Here is a 19,512-nt window from a genome sequence, read left to right on the forward strand (position 1 = left end):
GACAACACTTCATCAATTTATATTGCCCGCATTTGGATCTTACCTAAGCAGCTGTAAACATTAAGAACTCTTGAGTTTTAGGTCTTGTTCTGCCAGGAAATCATGATTTAATTGTAACACTTGCTAGGAAAAGCTTCCCATTCCTTTTTCTCTAGAGTTCTTTAGATTTTTGGATTTTTTTGGACTTCGCAGTTTAAGGCTTTTCTTCTGGTCTTGGAGTTCATACTAAAAGTGATAAAGCCCCTGTAGTGTTCAGATGTGGAGTGGCTCTCAGTAGTACACTCCTAGCTTTTTGGCTTCGCTTTAATTTCAGATTGTTCTTCAAAACATAGCCTGAGTATCCTGTGATTTTTATAAATCACTCCAGAAGCCCACTTTTCCATTATTGGAAGTTTTTTCCCTTTTTTCTTGTGAAAGTGGGCCTTTGCTTGTATTAAACAAATGCATGCTGAACTTTAAATATATACATATATATGTATAAAATTAGCATATGTTATATGTTAGTGGGGTATAGTGAATCCTTATTTCTCTCCTTGTTAGACTTGCTTCAGTTGTTCTTCATAAAGGTGGTTTTTATTCTTACTTGACTCTTCTGTTTGCATGAAATGAGGTAAATACCAAAAATCAGTTGATCGCTGTTTTGAATTAATCTTCGCTTAGGTTTACTTGTTGCATTCGTTTACTATGTTTACTACCTCTTCCCATGTAACATGGCAACAATTTCTTCCATGTAGTTTTTTTTTTTCTTCTGGACTTTCTCTTAGCTTTAATTGTGAATAATGTAAAACATGAAAGAATTCATGGTAGTGGAAAGTGCAGATTCTTTTGATGAGCAGTAGTGCCTGCATTTTCAGATCAGTAGTATATAAAATTTAACTTAAACACTCAATAGTTCCCATAGGAGGGACACAGTGTCATGCAGCTCCCAGTTGTATAGCTGCTGCCTTCCACATTTTAAAGCATTTTGAGAGTAAAATCCAAATCTATTTACTCTTCTGAGTCCTGTAGTGTAGCATGAATCGTGTTGGGTCAGCTTTTTCACGGAACAGGGTAAGATAATTAATAGGGAAAGGCAATATGCTTAATGGTAAAAGTAGGATAATAAATGGCAAGATGCGGTGGTGGATGGTTTGCAGCACTTGGTGTTCTCTCTTCTAATAGCGGTGCCAATTTATGTTCAATTACTGCTATCTGTATACCCTGCTGCTCACTTCCAAAGACATGTTTACTGGCTGAGGTGACTATATGCTGAAGTCTTAGTGAATGTGTAATTAGATATACCATGCCTGCAGCCAAAACTCTTCAGCTACTCTGTTGAGATGTAGCTCTGTAGACCTTACTGACCACATAATTTTCTTGTTCATCACTTCCATTATGCAGCTGGTCTGAGGAGGAGGTGTTTTATGAAGGGGATGTTGGATATAGTGCAAGTACTTTTTCTACCATACTGCTTTGGTGCAGGGCTTTTATTGCTGTCCATGTACAATACCCGCCTCAGTGCTGATCCAGTCCCTGTGGTCTGTGAGTTTTTAGTTGTCTTTGCTGCTACATGCCTACCACTGGCACTTAGCTCCTTAACAGTGGTTTATAGAAGTGATGACACTCACAAGACAGATGGTGATGCTCTTTACTTGCAGGGTTTTCATCCCTCTGCGGGCTGCTTTGGAAGGAGGCTTTGCTGCTGGCACGTTTTGTCATCTGTTGCTGTGAGGCAGTCATCCCTGTGTGGTCAGAAATCTTGTGGTTTATGCTGTTGCGGTAATGACAGGATAGCTAGCTCTCTGCAGATTCCTCTCGAGGACCAGTTCAAGGCTTCTAGGTAATAAGCATCACATAGCCTTTCTTCTTCAGGCTGATATAGAGACTACAAAAGCTCTTTGGCCCTCACTGTCTAACAGCAGCTTGGAGATCCAACAGTGAATTCCAGACTCAGGCCAGGATCTAGGGAATCCTTCTTCAAGAGATTGATGCTGTTTTTTTCCCCCTAATGGTTGTAGCATCTTCAGAGAGCCTGAGAGAGGAAAGGCTTCAAAGGTGCAGGGAGCCTGGTGCTATGGCCAAGCTGTCATTTTGTCTTTGCTTATCAAACCCTCTTAACTTCATAATGAAATATTAAGCCTTCTCCACCCTGATGACATGTTCATTTGCTTTTGCCTTTCCTCTGCCACAGTCAGGAGGGCTTTTCTTTTTTCTCTTTGAAGAAAGCATGTGAAGAACAAGGGTTTGGGTTTTAACTGCCCCTGGTGTAAATGCCTAATGCTTCAGGAGAAATCCCTACATACGTAACAAATGTGTATGTTCCTTTTTCTTTTTTCTGCCCCATTTGTCCTGCAGGAGAATTGTGTATTCAGAGGGAACAGAAACTCCTTGGTTTATAGGATTAAGATAAACCCACTTACTCTGAAATAACATTCACAAGGATAAAAATGTGATTTTTAGCCAAGGAGCTGAACACAGTGTACATTATCAAATGGGAAAAAACCCTGTTCCTAGTAGATTATCCTTAACACTTCCAATGTATAGTTAATGTTCCAACTGTTAATCCAGGTGAATTGCATCTCTTTTTACAGTGCATCTTTGTACCAGTGAACATATTCTGGCATGGTCAAGGCTTGGCTATACCTCTACATCTTGGACTATTTTCTATGTGTACTTTTCTCTCTAAATGCCTTTTTTATCCATTTATGCATTTCTTCAGCTGCCAAATGGCTCTCCTGCTGTGGCAGATGCTTTGGCTTCATGCTTGGTCTTTATCCCTTGTATGTCCAGATTTTGTTGGTTATACAGCATTTGTCAGCTACTTGCTGCTATTGCTCTAGTGAGCTTTTAGGAAAGTGTGAGAAACTTTTTTTTCTGTGTGTGTGAACTAAGGAGATAGTGTTTTGCAACATCTTGCTTTTAATTGTGAAACCCAAGTTTAGAGGCAGTTATCTTGGAAACTTTGAGGGGATCTGTAGAAAATACAGTAGTGGGTGTTGCATATATTGGTATTAGGTTTGGTACCATAAATATGCAAATAAACTGTGAGTCTCTTCATCATTGACTCCCTGATGCTTGTAACAGTCCATAAAACATAGCAATTTCTTCCTCACCCCTTGTACATGCATGCCTACCTACTTGGTGTATACACAGTTTATTAAGATATCTCCTGGATGGAGTTGCAGATGAAGACTTTTACAAACTGCCCTATTCAGTAAGAACCAGAAATTTTCTATAGTGAGAAGCTTTAATGTGGTTGCCAGTATTGTATTAAACATGTTCCTTTTCAGAGGGTCCTCTGGGTTGCCCACCCACTCAGCTGTATTTAGTCATCTAAAATAATGTTATTTCTCTATACGTCCACATCTGTTTTCACTCTATTGCCAATTGAAATGCTGCTGTATATTCTCTGTGTATTGTGGCTACTTTCCCAGCATATTGAAAATTTACGCAGTGTAAGGGGATTTTACAAGTTCTCGAAAAACATGAAGTATTTTCCCACAGTAGCCACACCGTATAATGTCTAAATGAAATGACATCTATTCACAGAATTAAAATGTGCACCTGCATATGACTTACTGCTTTATCGTGCCTTCACACAGATATAAATAATACTTTAGTTTCTTTTATTTGAAGCCAACATTTTCTTATGGGGAGCTTATTAAGTAGCTTCCTATAGTGAACTTCTAAGAATTAAGCCAGCTAGCATCCCGAATGTCTGGTAAGCACACTTTTACTGACTGCTGTTTTGTTTAGGAAACTGTTACACGCAAAATTTCTGATTTGTGGTGTTCTTAATGTATTCTGTAGCTATCGGTAATCGTCGCAGGAAGCTGAAGTGTGAAAGTGCTCAAATGGTGTTTGAGCACTCGGCAGCTAGAGTAATCTGGCACATGTTAAGTACAACTGCTTATTTCAGACCTTCCCAAGAACGTTGCTTTATGAAACTCTCCCTTAAGACTACTTAGAATTGAATGTCTCAACGTATATGGTTTTTAAAACTAAATTGGCTAACTCAAATCTGTGATGCTTTATCTCCTGTGTCTTCAGTGTCAGTATTGCATTTTTAAATATCTGGCCTTCAGATCTGTAATTATATTGGTTCATGCTATTAATGTCTAAAATCCTCTCCTGTTTCTGAGGGTCATCTCTGTAGCAGCAAAGGAGTTAATGAGTTGCAGTTCTGCCTTCCTAGCACAGATGATAAATCTTCAGATAAAGCTTGAGAATTGCCTGTCTTTCCTCCTCAAAACCTCCATCCCATGCTGAGCAAGTAGCATAATGAGCAGTCTGCTGCCTTCAAGGCAGGAGTCCAAGGCTGAACCAGCGCAGTGTCAGATTTGAACTTTTTAAGCCCAGTTCCCAGTGTGACAATCAGCAGTGTGCTAGCTGGCCAGAAGAGCTGATCCCAAACTGACAGATGATTTGCTATCTTAATTTCATTAGCTTCCCCACCAAATTGGAAGAGAATGAGAGGGGATGAATAACTTGTCAGCATGCTCCTCTAGAAGCATCTCTTAATACTTATGATTTAGACAAATTCCTGTGGCCCATCAGGTTTGTATTATGACTATGTATAAGTCTCTCCAAATTGCATAATGGGAGGCAATTGAAGTAGTAAATGCATGGAAAACAAAGTGGTAGGTCAGTTTTCCCTTGGAGCAGACGTGTTTTCCTAGAATTGGGATGTCATAGTTACACTGCACTTTTGCCTTTAATAAGCGTTTCAGTTGTTTTCCAGTCTTGGAGGAGCTGCAGAGGTGCCTGCTATTGCTTTGTAAGTTAGGATTTGATTATAAATGTGCTTTTCCAAACAAACTGACAGTCGATCAGCTTCTCCCCAGATTTCCATGCAGTATTTGGGGGGGGGATCCCAGGGAAACAGCTAAATAAATGGCCTGTTCTGGTGCCTGTACTGGAAGACAGAAAGCATCCCAGCCTGTCTAGGTACTGCAGGCCTGGAGATCTGTGCACGGATTCTCTTATGATTGTCGTTATGAACTTCCTATCCAAAATCCCACATTTCTTTGAAACCAACATTGGTTGCCTTACAAGTAATGAAGCTGATTAAAACATGGAAATCATCCTGGTTCTGCTATGAAGTAGTTTGTGGCTTTTTGAGGTGTGTCAGGTCTCTTTCCTTAAAAATAACTCTCAGAATGAAAATTTTGAGAATTACACTTCCACAGATTTTAAGGGGGGGGGAAGTAAGTTTGGATTATTTGAAATCTTTTAGTCCCTGTTCAGTTTTATTTTTATCAGCCTTTTTAAGGTACTTAGAGGAGGCTTTCATATCTCAAAATCCCTTTCTAAGATGTGTAACAACAGTTAATAGGTGAAATGACGGGGTAATGGAAGGAAAGGTCCAAGAACACCCATAACCTCCCTGTTGGACTCAGCAGTTCTGTAATATTAGTTACTCAGGTGAGGCTGAACATGGCACCATATGAGCTCCTGGTTTAATCTTTGCTGCTTATGTCAGAGGGTCGTGTAAATATGTGGGGGGAACTGAATTGTTATGAAATGTATCACTCTAATGGCTCCTTTGGAAATTCTTGTTAAGGTTAGTTGACCATAATTTTCACCACTAAACACAGCTTTTGTCATGAAAAATTATGAAAGTCCTGATTATAATTCATTGCTTTTTGTGTATTGGGGTGGAGAAAAGATACATTTAAGTTTTATATACTTCAAATTTAAGGATGACATATGCAAAAGTGGAAAGATTGCTGTGTACGTGTTGGAGTAGTCATGCTCAAGCATGCAGCCTCGTGCCTAACTCCTGATTGTTTCCCCTCTTGTTAGACTATAGAATCTAACTGGCGATGTGGGCGACATAATTTGCAAAGGATTCAGTGCCGCTCTGAAAACAGCAAAGGTGTCTACTGTTTACAGTATGATGATGAAAAGATTATCAGTGGCCTACGAGATAACTCCATTAAGGTAAACACTTTTTTCAGTCTTTTCCCTAGAGATAAGTGGGTAATTCTACCTTGGAAAGCTAACTGCTTGTGTTTCCTTGATTTCTCTTGTCTCTTCATGGGACAGTATTTATCTGTGCAGGGTTTATGAGGATGGGATGTCTTCTGTAGCCTGGCAAAGTTCTCACCTGCACTTTGTTCTGGAAACTTTAGGGACTGCCAGCCAGAGATCAATACTATTCACCACAAAGAAATGCTTGTGAAATCAGAGTTCACATAACTTGAATGAAGACTGCATGTGCCACAGTCCTTAGCTGTGTCTTTTGTCATTGCTAGTAATTTGCTTTTATGCTAGTAGGTTGCTTTCATGCTAAATGTCCGTGGCGTTTCCTTTTACAAAACAGGCTTTTATCTTTTCACGATCGTTGGTTATTTCACTGTTCTGTCAAAAACTTGCGTCAAGACTTCCTTAAGCTAAAAGGGAGGACAGGCCCACTGATTGAACAAGCTAACTGCCCATGGATTCTTCCTGCTATCTCGTAGTTTTCTTCCTTCCTTCACAGTTGCGGCAATGTTCAAGTCTGGGATCCATGTTCTTGATCTTGATAAGCCATTTATACTTCTTGTTTTTAACAGATTTGGGACAAAACAAGCTTGGAATGTTTGAAAGTATTAACAGGACATACTGGCTCGGTTCTTTGTCTGCAGTACGATGAAAGAGTCATTGTAACGGGATCTTCAGATTCTACAGTGAGGTGAGTGTTATGTTTTTGCACAAAAATCATTCGAGTATCAGGGCTGGGAATATTTACAATAATCTCTAAATATCAGAAAACATCCCTAATGTGAATGTGATACTATTATCCCAAAACCAAGATAGTCATACTTGGCAAAGCATCACACTATATAAAGTTTTTTCCAAATCTGTTTCGTTTTTTTTAGTGTTAAGAATTTTGGAGGAATGTGACCCGAGTGATTCAAGGCCCTATCCTGAAGTTGTAGAATGGCTGATGGCCAACTATACAATAATTTCTTCTTCCACTGACTTCTGACATCTTTTAATTATGACTATTAATGAAAGGGTATTTGGTATATATGGAGCACTTGTCTGACTGCAATTTTGATGATACTGAATTTAAATCCTTATATGAATTCAACGGTCAGTAGATGTCAGATATAAAGACACTCGGGTAGTTCAGTGGAAGGGCCTTGCCTCCTCCTGGTGTCTTGCATTGGTATACCAATGTCAGTCTCTACAAAACTTCTCAAAAGTTAAGAGCTGATCTTAACACCATTCAGGTACTATTAGTAGTGATTTTTCACTTCATGTAAGCTAGGAGGTAGCCCCGGAGAGTGCTACGTCCCAATTGCTACTGGTGTGCACAAAATCTGAATGAATGGTGTAAAACTGAAAAAAATCCCTCATATTGGATAGTATTTGTTTTGGTCTGTTCCATCAATTTATACATCATACCAGTTTTAGTCATCCTGGAGGAGTTGTAGAATTGTTAAGCAGCTCTCTCTTTTAGCAGTGGTCCCAGCTGAGGCATAATTGTTTGCTGCTGTTAATTGTTGCTTGTGAGTCTGAGATGTGAACTAGGGTGTTTCCTCAGCACCTGCCTTCCTGCCTTCCCACCTTCCCCATGCCCTAAGAGATGTTAAACAACCAGAGAGCTCTCCATTAGAGATAGTGGCAGACTTGTGCATGTTTATGCTTTATACCATGCATAGCCATCATCCTTCATTAGGAATAAAATTCTTTTCTTTTGCAGAGTTTGGGATGTAAATACAGGTGAAGTTCTGAACACGTTGATTCATCACAATGAGGCAGTGCTTCATTTGAGGTTCAGTAACGGCTTAATGGTGACATGCTCAAAGGACAGATCAATTGCTGTTTGGGATATGGCATCACCTACTGACATCACCCTGCGCCGTGTCTTAGTTGGCCATCGTGCTGCCGTTAACGTGGTAGACTTCGATGACAAGTATATTGTGTCAGCGTCAGGTGACAGGACCATTAAAGTAAGTTGGCAGAGCTCTAATCTAGGTCTGTGTGCCTACCAAGCCAGAAAAGCTTCTGAGTGTTATTCAACTCTGAATAGCCAAGGTGCTCATAAGCAGTTCTGTGCCTTTTTCTTTACCATTCAGCTAGCTGCTTCCTCTTGCTAGCTGTTAATGTCTTTATGCACATAACTAGGCTCGTAACATTTTTGTGGCTTCTGTTGTACAATTGCAAGAAAGTAAAGCCCATTCGCTGTTTGAACTCTAGTCTCAAGATCGGTTTGTTTGTTAAATGTGGCACATTTTGTGCCTTTTTCCAAGCGGTATTTTTTATTTCAATTGGCAGTCCTGTTCCAGATGTGAAATTTATCAGCAGTTGCCTTTCCTCACCACGCCTTCCCAGCAGCGCAACCAGACTTTGCCATGTTTGAAGAATTAAGAGGCTGTATTTGAAGACTATTACATACCAGAAGATTTGAGTTACCCCGAGTGTATTAATGTAACAAAGGCGTTTCCCCCCTTCCCTTTCTAGAACCAGAGCTACCTTAGACTGTGCCAAAAAGCTCTTGGCAGTTTAATGTCCAAATATCTGCCAGAGATCCTGCTGCACTCTGTGTTGGAAAATGAGCCACTGGATACTCTACATTACAACTTCAATTACAGTTCATTAAAAATGGGCAAAGTTGATTGAATCATTTAATGTTAAGAAAGAAGCAGCCACTGAACTTTATAGGCCATGGTTTTGGCCTTCTCTTACTAGTAGATTGCTAGCAATTTCTTTGGTAAAAAAACGTGGGGGTGTGTGATACCTTCCACTTTTAAAAATTATTACTACTTTATCAATATTCAAGTGAAATCAAGTTGTTGATATCAGTTGGGGCAGTCTCTACCACCTGAAAATATTTTATATGCAACCCCACCCCCCCAACTTTTCTCATTGACTCGACGTGCAATAGCAGTGCCCGTGGCTCCTGTCAATGCTAGGTCCCCATAGCGCTGGTCTTCCATTGATGCCAGGTACCCACTCTGCCCGTAAAAATACTATGTGAGTTTTCATTCCACTATCCAGCAATGGTCAGCCTCAGACCTCTTCTGTTTATGAATTCATAACAGCTTCTACTGAAATTCAAAAGCCTTGTTTAGGCATAATTCTCAGAGGAGCATTTATCTTGTGTTTCACAGGTCTGGAGTACAAGTACATGCGAGTTTGTTCGTACTCTAAATGGGCACAAGCGTGGCATTGCATGCCTCCAGTACAGGGATCGACTAGTTGTCAGTGGATCTTCAGACAATACCATTAGGTGGGTGCCTGCAAGCGGCTATTGGTATGTAACAGTGCACATTTGCACATGTGAAAGTAGGATTTCCCGTGACCTTTGATGCTGTCCTGCGCTGCTGCATGCACAAAACATCCTTCATATGTCTTGCTATTGGAGCAGATGACATATGAATGAAGCTTAACTCAGTGTGAGAGTAAATGTATCGCATCCCTGTGAAAAAGTGGGACACCTGAGGTTTATGTCAAAGCTGAACAAAACTTCTTATCTACTGCTGTAGTTTATCACCTTGTCTTCTGCTTGGACAGATGAGGAGGACGTTGGTCACTGGTTTTCTTACTTACTTTCTGAAACTCCAATCGTTTGTTTGTGCAGAATAGAAAAAAGTATATTACTATTTCCCAAGATTACTTAACACGTATCCAACCTTTACTTGTATGTAATTTTGAATGACTAAATTTTGATATACTGCAGCTACGATGCAAACTTATCTCTGAAAAGCATGGAAGGAACATCTCATGGTTCTCATGCCTTTTTAAGCAAATTATGTGATATCTCCCACAGAAAACCATTCAGTAGCATGCTTAAATCACTGCATGTGAGGCTAAGGGACAGTGCTGAACCTGAAGTACTCAAAGACTTTCTCCTCTGTTCTCTTAAGACTATGGGACATTGAATGCGGTGCCTGTTTAAGAGTATTAGAAGGCCATGAAGAACTGGTTCGATGCATCAGGTTCGACAATAAGAGGATTGTTAGTGGAGCCTACGATGGGTACGTTTTTGAAAGCAATTGCAAGAAAACTTGCCTTTCTTAGCAAAGCATCTTCTGAAAGCCATTGAGCCTTGTGTAAGGGCTCTTTCGATTTGGCTAATGGATCAATATTTAACTGAGTGGCTTCTGCTTGAGCATTTCAACGCAGTAGGCTGCAGTTTTAAGTAGCCGAGAAACTGCTTTTCCAGTGCTCTTTAGCACACTCCTAAATTGTGTTATCACTCAAGTTTGACTTCCCATAGAAAGTAAATGTTTGTTTGGCTGAAGTGACATTCCTTTGTTTTTTCTCTCAGGAGTTCCTCCTTGCCAGGTCCTGTGTGCTTGGAGTGGTTTAGGCTTTCTATTTTTGTAAGACAGCAGCACTGAAAATGTTTATTGTGAGCGTAAATGTATCTTGTGGGGCTCTCAGAAGTCTTTAGTGACCATTTCTGTTGGGTTGAGGGCAGGAGCCCCACTGTTAGTGCTTCTGACTTGCTCAGTATTTTCATTGTGTAGTGGATTCACGACAGCTTACATCCATGTCCAAATTCTCCATTTCTTTCTCTGCCTGATTTATATTTCAAGTGAACAGTAGAGTTACTGAAAACAATTCTTGAACTGTGTTTGTCTCTAGCCTTTTATTTGGGTTTAGTGTGTCACTGGGGTTGGCAGTTCTAGCTTAATTCCCGCTGGAACTTTGCACCTCATCAGTAGTGCTGTGAGCTTTTGAGATCTTCTGCAGTTCCAAAATGGCTTGTGCATACACAGTCAATTTGTCTTTCATGTAACCAACCCACTTGGCCCATCACAAAGACATCACTGTATTTGCTGCTAAAAAGAAATACAAAACTATCTGTGTTTTACGAGATCTAGCATTAGTATTTTGGTGAAGATAGATTCTAACATTTTGCTTGATCCTAATGAACTAGCTGTAGGGAAATTCTGGCATGCTTTCCATTGCTTTAGATGTTTCTTCTATGCTTATACTTGAAACAGTGCTTTCATAACGACCTTCTTATTTTACTTTATAGCAAAATTAAAGTTTGGGACTTGCAAGCTGCTCTTGACCCTCGTGCCCCAGCAAGTACATTATGCTTGCGTACGTTAGTGGTATGTAAAATTAATTTACTTGGGGTTATCTGAAATCTTTTATTTGTAAGTGAGAGGCATTTTATTACATTACAGTGGGATAGGTGAGAAACTCGGGATGTTTTATAAAGCCTAGGCTGCTGCTTATTCTAAAAATAAAGAAAAATTTATATATTGTTATATCCTGAATGATTTGGATCTGAGCTTAAAAGAAAGATCAAGTTTTTCTAGTTTGAGATTCTCGGATAGTCTTAAAAAAAAAACAGCGTGACACAGTATCAAATCATTCTAGTTATTGGTGTGTTTCTCAAATGTCATTGTAGGACTGGCTTTAAATTTCCTCTTATTAAAAAGGGGGGAGGAATCTTGTGAGCCTTTCCCAAACCTTTCTCCTAACCCTTCAGTTTGGAAGGAAGAGACATGAAGAGGGAAGGGAGGTTGAGTCGAACGGTTTATGACAGGAATTCTAATCACTTCAGAGGACTATCAGATTTAAGGCTGTTGCTTAAATTATATTTTTCCTTTGTAATGAGTGTTTTGGTTTATGACAGTAGATTTAATTGAAAATAAGTTAGGGAAATGGGTTCATAGTTCTGTTCACTGAAATGTGCATGAAATTTTACTTCAGGATTCAGTTTGACAAGCTAGTAGCAAGCCAAAGTTATTGTCTGTATGTGATAGTAACTGGCTTATTCAGCATGTGCTTGGCCTTTCCAACACCTAAAGAAGTGCTTACATGGCCAGAAATGCTTCTCATTTTTTCTTTCTTTTCAGTAGTCTTTGCACAGAGATGAGATTTAACTATTCTTTTATTCCATATGAATGCAGTGTATTTAGTTTTATTGAAAAAGTTGATTCTTCCCCTTCTGTGGGTATACTGTAGCTCAGGTTATAGTTTGGAGATCAGTCTGACAGCTTCAGTTAGTTTTCCCATAAAAGTAGTGTACTCCTTTTAAATTTATTAAAAATGGATAAGCTGGACAAAGAGGAGAACCTTTTCTGGGCCTCTTACTGCCATTTTGAGATTTCTTGGAAGAGCTGATGGAGCATGTACTCCTCCACCTCCCTTTCTTGCAGCAGCGTTTGAACACAGTCATCTTGACTAGTAAGCAAGCCATAATGGTCCTTTCAGCAGCGTGCCCTAGATGAAGCTGTGATGTGGTGTATTAGGGCTATACAAAAACAGAGTTAGCAGCAGTGTTGAATGCAAATGTTATGTAAGAGAAGGAGCCCTGGCAGATTGTCAGTGCCAGCCAATCTTCTAAATTGCTGCTGCTTGATTGATAGGCTGCTTTTGTCTTTAATAATCTCGGTCTCTATGGCTGGCACCTCCAGGGGAGGCTCGGGGTTTACAAGCACTGCATTTGGAAGCTGTGTATTTTGCTGAAAAAAGCTTACATACAAAACCAGCTTTTCTTAAACTTGAGTGTAATTATAACTAAGGGTTTCTTAACCAGCACACCCGAGTTTGAATACACCGTTCTGTGTCTGAATACACGTGTGAGTACAAAAGTAATGAAATGTTACCCTCTTCTTGCCTTGCTAACTGATTTCGTATTGCTCACAGGAACATTCAGGACGTGTCTTTAGACTCCAGTTTGATGAATTTCAGATCATTAGTAGTTCCCATGACGATACAATTCTGATTTGGGATTTCTTAAATGTGCCACCCAGTGCCCAGAATGAGACCCGCTCTCCATCTAGAACATACACTTACATCTCCAGATAACAGTCTGCACTTTACTACCCTCAGAAGGTAAGCCTCCCTCTTTTTATTGGAGGTATAATAAATATCTGATATTATCACCCTGCCTGCAGGTTGGCTTAGTCAAAACAACAAGCTGATGTTTTCCTTAAGAAAAGAAAACCTATTTATGCCACTTCTTTCACTGTCTAGTCTTTGTATGGTCATGCTTCAGCTTATAAAACTTGTCACGTTATCTTACCCCCTTCTATAATCCCTCCTGTTTATAATTGGGTACTTCAGGTATTTTATGGAAAGTTATTATGTATTCACAACATTCTTGGAAACTGAGGAGATGTGGTGTATTGCACAGGTATTCCAGATATCCTGTGAAGTCAGAGCCTTTCAGAGTTCTTGATACATCTGCTCACTATGTGAAGCTTTGTAATGAGCATTGTAATACACCTCTAGTAAACTGAATGTGTATATGATCTTTGGACAAATGCTCATCAGAAATGAGCAGTTCTGTGATAAGCACAAAGAGCAGGGAAAGCTTTCAGAACTAAAAATTACATTGTGTTAGGCAACCTGACAACTCAGAGCTGTCAGAAACGGTGCAGATGAACTTTTCCTCTTGTGTTTCCATTTTTCTGCAAGTCAGCTTCATTTAGTTCTCGAAGCACAGTGGGTAAAAGCTCTGCTGTAGATCTGTTTGTTAGGACAGTGGATTCTTTTCCTTATGTCATCTATATTGCTGCCAACAATTGCACTTCAAACTATAAATAGCTGTGAGTGCTGGGACTTGGAAACATAGAAATTGCCTTACCAAAGCAGAGCAGTCACCCCTTTCTCCAGTGCCGCATCTCTGCCAGTGCTGAGACTGGATGCTTCCAAGGAAGTGGAGACACCACAGCAAGAGGAGTTAGGACTAACATTGCCCCAACAGGAAGGATTTATTTTATTTGAAGTAGATAATTAATAGTTTGCTTAAACATTGTGGGAAAAGCTTTCCCTGGCTTCATGTAAGCATGGATTTTCGTTACCTATCTGTATATGTTTATCCCTGCTGTGGCAATAAATTCCTTGGGTTTTTCCACTCCTCCTGTAGGATCTCTGCTTCTGGCTAGGAAATACCTTCCTTTGTGAAGACACACTTTGCTTCTTTGAGATGCTGGTTCTTAAAAATTAGTTTTCTTTCACCTGTGAGCATTCCTCAGGAAAGTGTTGGCTGCCTTTCCTGCTTACCGAACTCCAACTCATTTAAAAAAAAAACCAAGGTAATGTCCTCTCTGGATATGACACTTGGATCTGTTGGTTCATTAGGTTTCAGAGAGTCAAAGCAAAAGGCTGGCCATTGCTAGACTGAGTTTCCTGTCTTTCTGAACCTGTTATTAATTCAGTAAAATTAGGCCCATGATTAAGGAAGAAGTCTTATGCTATGATGATGAGTTAGTGTGCAGAATCAGCAGTTAATGGAATTTTCCCTTAAAACCACATTTTAAGAACACTGCTGCAAGGGTAGTTTAGTACAACTCATGGACTTCCTTATCCTGCTTGCAGTAGGAGGACAACAGAAATCTGAAAAGGCTAAACTGCTAACCTTAATGTTTGTCCAGAGTGGGGAAATGGTTAAAAGACACAACTTTCTGGGAGATAAATCCTGAAACTATCCAAAGAGCCGGGTCCTCCAGCACTGCTTACCTGTGACTTCCACTTCAGAATGATTTTGTTTGATCCAGGATGACATACTTGCATCCTTGTTGTGGAAAGCTTGATGCTGTCACTGATGGCAATGTCCCTAGGGACTTTGTCCTGCTCCTTTTGAGACAGAGATGCTGCCATTGGCTTCTGTGCCACCTGGGTCCATACCTAGGTGAACTTCTGCTGTGGAAACTCCAAGGCTTGTTGCAGTTGAATGGTTTTCCCTCTCTATGGAAAACTTTTTCCTCCTTTCAGAATAATTCTTTTTTTTTTTCTTTTTTTTTTTTTTTTTCCTTCCCCCTTGCCTTTTCAGGCAGATAGAATGGGCTGCGTGAGAAGACAACAATAGTTTTGGGAACAATCTCCATCTGTCTTCCAGTTACTACACCCTTTCTTCTGTTAACTTAGAACATAATTGGAGATTGACAAATTTTTTCTTTTTTTTTAATTTTATTTAAGTTACAGCAGTATATTTGGCAGGCTTCTTTTATTAGTTTTGATTCATGGAAAAGCTATACACAGTGTGTCTTAAGCGTAAAAGAAATTAGGAGTTGAATAAAACTTCTATCAATTTGCTTGACCAGCAATATGCTGGTGTCTTACTTTCCTCTCTTGCCACATGTGGCCCACAAGACCCACTGTCATTGAGATTTGTCAGTGAAATATCAAATGCCTTTGGCGGTGTGTTCTTCCATTCAAATTCTGCACACTTGACAGTTTTGCACAGCTTATGTCTGACTTGTCCTGTGACAGACAACTGAAACCATGCCGACCTCCATATCCTGGAAGTTGTTGGTGTTGGTAATGACAGTCCCTTAATAATTATTTCCTATACAGGAGAGATGCTGTGATGTCACTTTTTGACAGGTTTGTCTGACTTCAGAATCCAAAAAACATAAAGCTACATAAAATTATGGTCAAACAGCTAATATTTCATTATGACATTTAATGAAACAGTTTTATATGCTTTCAAACATTATAGTTTTCTGAATTTTGAAGCAGCCCCATACACTTTTTTACAAGGCTTGCAGTGTTATGCCTCTTCAAAGCGGATCATTTTTGACAGTCCTGGCAGTTGGCTGCGAGAGTTTTATTGCTTTCTGTTGAATTCCTGTTGTTTATTGTAACATGATAAAAATTGTTACCATATGATAGTCTAATATTCTTACATTAAGCAGTAGGCATTGGGCTGGGGGAAGGGAAGTGAAGGGGAAGTGCCTAAAGATGTTTTAACCTTTCATGGGAATTCTATATCAGAAGAGGGCAGTTCTCTGTAGTCCCTAAAAATGGTTTTGGGAAGTGGCAGGTAATATCAAAGTTCAGATTTAATTACATGAAGAACTTGCACTGGCTCCAAGCTAATGATGGAGTCGTGTGGCTGGAAAAGGTAACCGAAATACAAAACTACTTGAGTTTTATTGTCGGGTTTTCTTAAAAAATCATGTATTAAAGCAACTGAACTTGCATCCTGTGCAAAACTTGCTCCTCTGCATTGTGGAGAAGAAAGGAAAATTTTCTCGCATGTATGTAAGTCACTGTTTCAGTAAATAGCGTTCAGCATTTAGCGAGACTAGCTGGTGGCTCACCTGCTGGTCCCCAAGAGCGTTTTTGATTCTTACTACGTCTAAGAAAACTGCCAACCTGTAGGTGACCCCCAAGGACTAGTGCTATTGAGAATCTTGCTCTTACTTAACTGAATTCAGAGCATATTCTGCAACAAAGGTAGCGTCCTGTGGAGATGCATCTCTCCTCAAAGGAAGGACTTCTAGCGCGGAGGGAAGTGTTTAACGGCAAGCACCCCCTTAATGGGTTGCGTAAGGGTTGCACTCCTTGCAGGTATTTTGCCGTTTTAGTTTCAGCCTGGAGTGCAAAAGATGGCGTGGGCCTAACCTCCTCTGGATGTCTCCAAACGTTGCTTTTTGATTTGTATCTTCTGTCAGTTCAGCTTGTCTTTTGTCTTTTTCAGGGTTTCACAGTCTTGAACTACTGGATTTTTGGCTACTACATGCCTGAAGATGTTGATTGACAGCTAAAGTCAGAATTGGTTCTAGATGCTGTGTAGATGCAAAGCAGCACAATTCTATATCTAAATTTCTTAATCTTTCCTGCTCTCAGTGGTCGTCTTTGAATTTACTACAAATTCACTGACTTCGAGTAGATGAATTTCAGAAGCCTATCCTTCCCTGCAATGAGAAATCCAAAGCTTCACATGTAAATTGTCCGTAGAAACTGAACTCTGATGGCTTGTTTTTCAGAAATAAATCGGAAGTCAAGAAAGGACTTGGCCTAATTTATATTGCTTTGCACTTTTGTCTGACTTTAAACAAAAAACATTCTCCAATGAAATTTGGGTGCCAAACACATGCCCAGAATGTACAGAGCTTTGCTTTCAAAGTCACCATTGTCCTTTAGACTTTACTCTCATGACAGATTCAGAGCCTGTTTTGTTTGATAGGAGTGTACGTTGGACTCTTAGAAATATTTCTGAATTGCTCAGTAATATTTTTGGATTACAGTTTACTTGTTTCTGCACCAATAATTTCTTTTAAATTAAAGATTACCTGTAATTCAGGCTAGGTTATCTAAACTAGTTGTATAGCACTGTCTTTTCCTTTAAACTGTGCTCTGTACTACAGCCGTCCTACGCTTCCTAATGTTTGGTATAGTAAAACCTTTCCATGTGTGCTTGCCTCATTTCAAATACTGTATAAGCATGTAGATATGATGTACATAACAGTGTAACCTCCAGGTGCTAGGAGTCAGGATTTCCTGACACTACACAAAATGTGGTAGCACTTGGCAGCAGGATGTTCTAACTACTGGCACTGTAGGGGTTAATATGAGTTACCTAGACATTTTCTCTGCAAAAGGAGGTTTTCAGTATTCATTAGGATTTTTTTTAATGGGAACTACATATTTTAAAATGTAATTTCTAAACTTTTTAAAAATTAAAAAATGTTTAATTTATGTTCTGTATCTTATATTTTTGTGCCGCAGTATTTACAGATGTCTTTCTTTTAACACCAGTAGGTCCTCACAAACACCTACTGATGTCCTTCTTTAGCATTAGTTTGGCTGCTCAATGGAGAAGATGCCATGGGCCAAAGCTAAATTTATTTATGTTTGATTTGTAACACTTCCTTACGGTGGAGTGGAGGTCCCTTCAAGTCAATGCTGTGGTTACCATGCTGATTACCATGCTAATTACCATGCTAGTTTTCTTTTCCATAGCTATCAGCTGTGACCATGTTGCGATGTCCTGGTCATGGTTCCTCTTCGTTAGCATGCTTTTTTTAGGAAGTCTCAGTAGTTTCTTCTTATGTTGTCATAGTCTCCCCTCTAATTTATGTGGTCATATAAATGCTACTGCATTTTTCTGATGTCAGAGTAAGACATGGATAAATGCAAACGTGAATATTTTATTTGCATTACTCGTGTGTGACTACGCCTGTCAGTGGCTTTTCTTCAGTGCTTCAGTCGAGCTCAGCGTGAAATCCGCCTGTTTTCCTGGGGAAGATGCGTGCTGGCACAGAAATGTATTGTCATTCCTTTGATCCTTTGTACGTCATGTATTTTTTTGTCCTCTGGCAGCACTTTCTTGGGTTTGCATTTTTCCCCTTGTACAATCAGAAAGGTTAGGGGACGTCCAATTGCTGAGGGATCGCTCCCACGTTACCGGTGGGACAGCCGTGGTTAGACGCATTGTTTCTGTGTCAAGCGAATTCAGAGAAAGCGTACGTCGAGGCGTTACCGAACCGTTACAGAAGTGCGACTTAAGGTTTTCTCCTCTTCACCCTTCACATTGAGAGAGGTGTTGGGATCAGTGTTTAAGTTAAACTCCCATTTATGTGTTACTACAACAATATTTATTTCATCGAGATGACCGAATGTGATGAAGTACAGAAGATTAAAAACACGCTCCTAAGCAGCGTCCATAAGATCACTTTTTGGTAAGCTTGACAGTAGTTCGTGAAAGTGTCTTATTTTACCCTTCTCATCTAATAGCTTTAATATTAAACTGTTTAAAAAGAAAAATCTGTTGCAGCCCTGAAGAAAAAGGTATTTGTTTCCGAAGAACGGAGTCCTTTTTTTAAATGCATGTGTAAGATTTGAATTCATGTTTTTCCTTGGGAGATAATGGTATTTGAACATGCAGTCTAAACTTCTTTGTGCTTTGTGTAACATAGCAGTGGACTTTTGTGATTGGCACCCAAGGAACTTGACTCCTGGGATTAATGGTAGTGATCCTGGCTGCACTCTGGACTTTGTTTTGCTAACCATAATTGAGCAACTGTACATTACTGCTATATTAATGTTTCAAAGCACTGGGATAGTCTAATTCTAACTTGTAATTATGTTTGCCAATTATCTGTTTGGAAAGTTGGTGTATGAACAGCTTCTTGAAACTGTTAAATTGTACAGATATGGTTCATGATCTAAAGCTTTGTACTGTGGAATGTGCTTAATAAAAAAAAAAGTTTGAACTTAATTTGTCAAATAAATGGATAAGTAACGTCATCTAACCAAACATCGGTATTATGCATTAGTTCATGCAAGCTCAGCGCGCAGTTACGCTGACTCGGAGCTCGTGTTGGTAAGAGTTTGCGTTGGGCACCGGTGCCGGCAGCGCTGACCCAGCGGGTGCCTTTCCCCGCTCATTCGGCAGCACCCGGTGTAAGGCGGCACATGGCTACTGGCCAAAGCATTTTGAGTCCAAAAGGGGTCTGCAGTGCCCCAGCTGCGTGCTTTGGCACAGGTCCGTGCAGTTCTGAGATGGTTTTTTACCCCGCCGTTTGTTACAGTGCATACTCTGGGAGGATGCAGTGAATAACAGAGCTGAGGTAATTCATCCATCTCAGAGGCACTTAATTCCTCCGCTTTGCCGCAGCCCTTCCATGTCGCGCATCAGCAGAGGCATCACAAGAAGAATTTTTTCTGACTTTATCAAGAATGCAGATAGAATTTTTAAAATATTATCCATTTCCGTGGTTGCTAAAGCAGTCTGTGTTCATGCCCTGAGCCCTGTGTGGATGAACAGTCTTCCAGTGCTAGCTCTGTCTCAAGAAAAACTTTTTCTTGGGTTTTCTTTAGCTAATGTGCAGTGACTAG

At 39.9% G+C, this 19,512-nt stretch overlaps 1 protein-coding gene across 6 annotated transcripts in view; it reads left to right on the forward strand.

Moving 5' to 3' along the window:
* Positions 1 to 18,892, forward strand: part of FBXW11 (F-box and WD repeat domain containing 11) — a 78,045-nt gene extending 59,153 nt beyond the window's left edge. For all 6 annotated transcript variants that reach the window (XM_029997930.2, XM_029997927.2, XM_029997928.1 and 3 more), the window contains 8 exons: positions 5,785 to 5,922; positions 6,537 to 6,655; positions 7,673 to 7,922; positions 9,084 to 9,202; positions 9,840 to 9,950; positions 10,961 to 11,039; positions 12,586 to 12,774; positions 16,370 to 18,892. In XM_029997930.2, the coding sequence (XP_029853790.1) occupies positions 5,785 to 5,922; positions 6,537 to 6,655; positions 7,673 to 7,922; positions 9,084 to 9,202; positions 9,840 to 9,950; positions 10,961 to 11,039; positions 12,586 to 12,747 (978 nt within the window). In that variant the 3' untranslated portion in view covers positions 12,748 to 12,774; positions 16,370 to 18,892. The remainder of the gene's footprint in view (positions 1 to 5,784; positions 5,923 to 6,536; positions 6,656 to 7,672; positions 7,923 to 9,083; positions 9,203 to 9,839; positions 9,951 to 10,960; positions 11,040 to 12,585; positions 12,775 to 16,369) is intronic.
* Positions 18,893 to 19,512: the final 620 nt, after the last annotated feature.

The sequence above is a fragment of the Aquila chrysaetos genome, chromosome 22, assembly GCF_900496995.4.
Source record: "Aquila chrysaetos chrysaetos chromosome 22, bAquChr1.4, whole genome shotgun sequence".
In the NCBI taxonomy this organism is placed as follows: Eukaryota; Metazoa; Chordata; class Aves; order Accipitriformes; family Accipitridae; genus Aquila; species Aquila chrysaetos.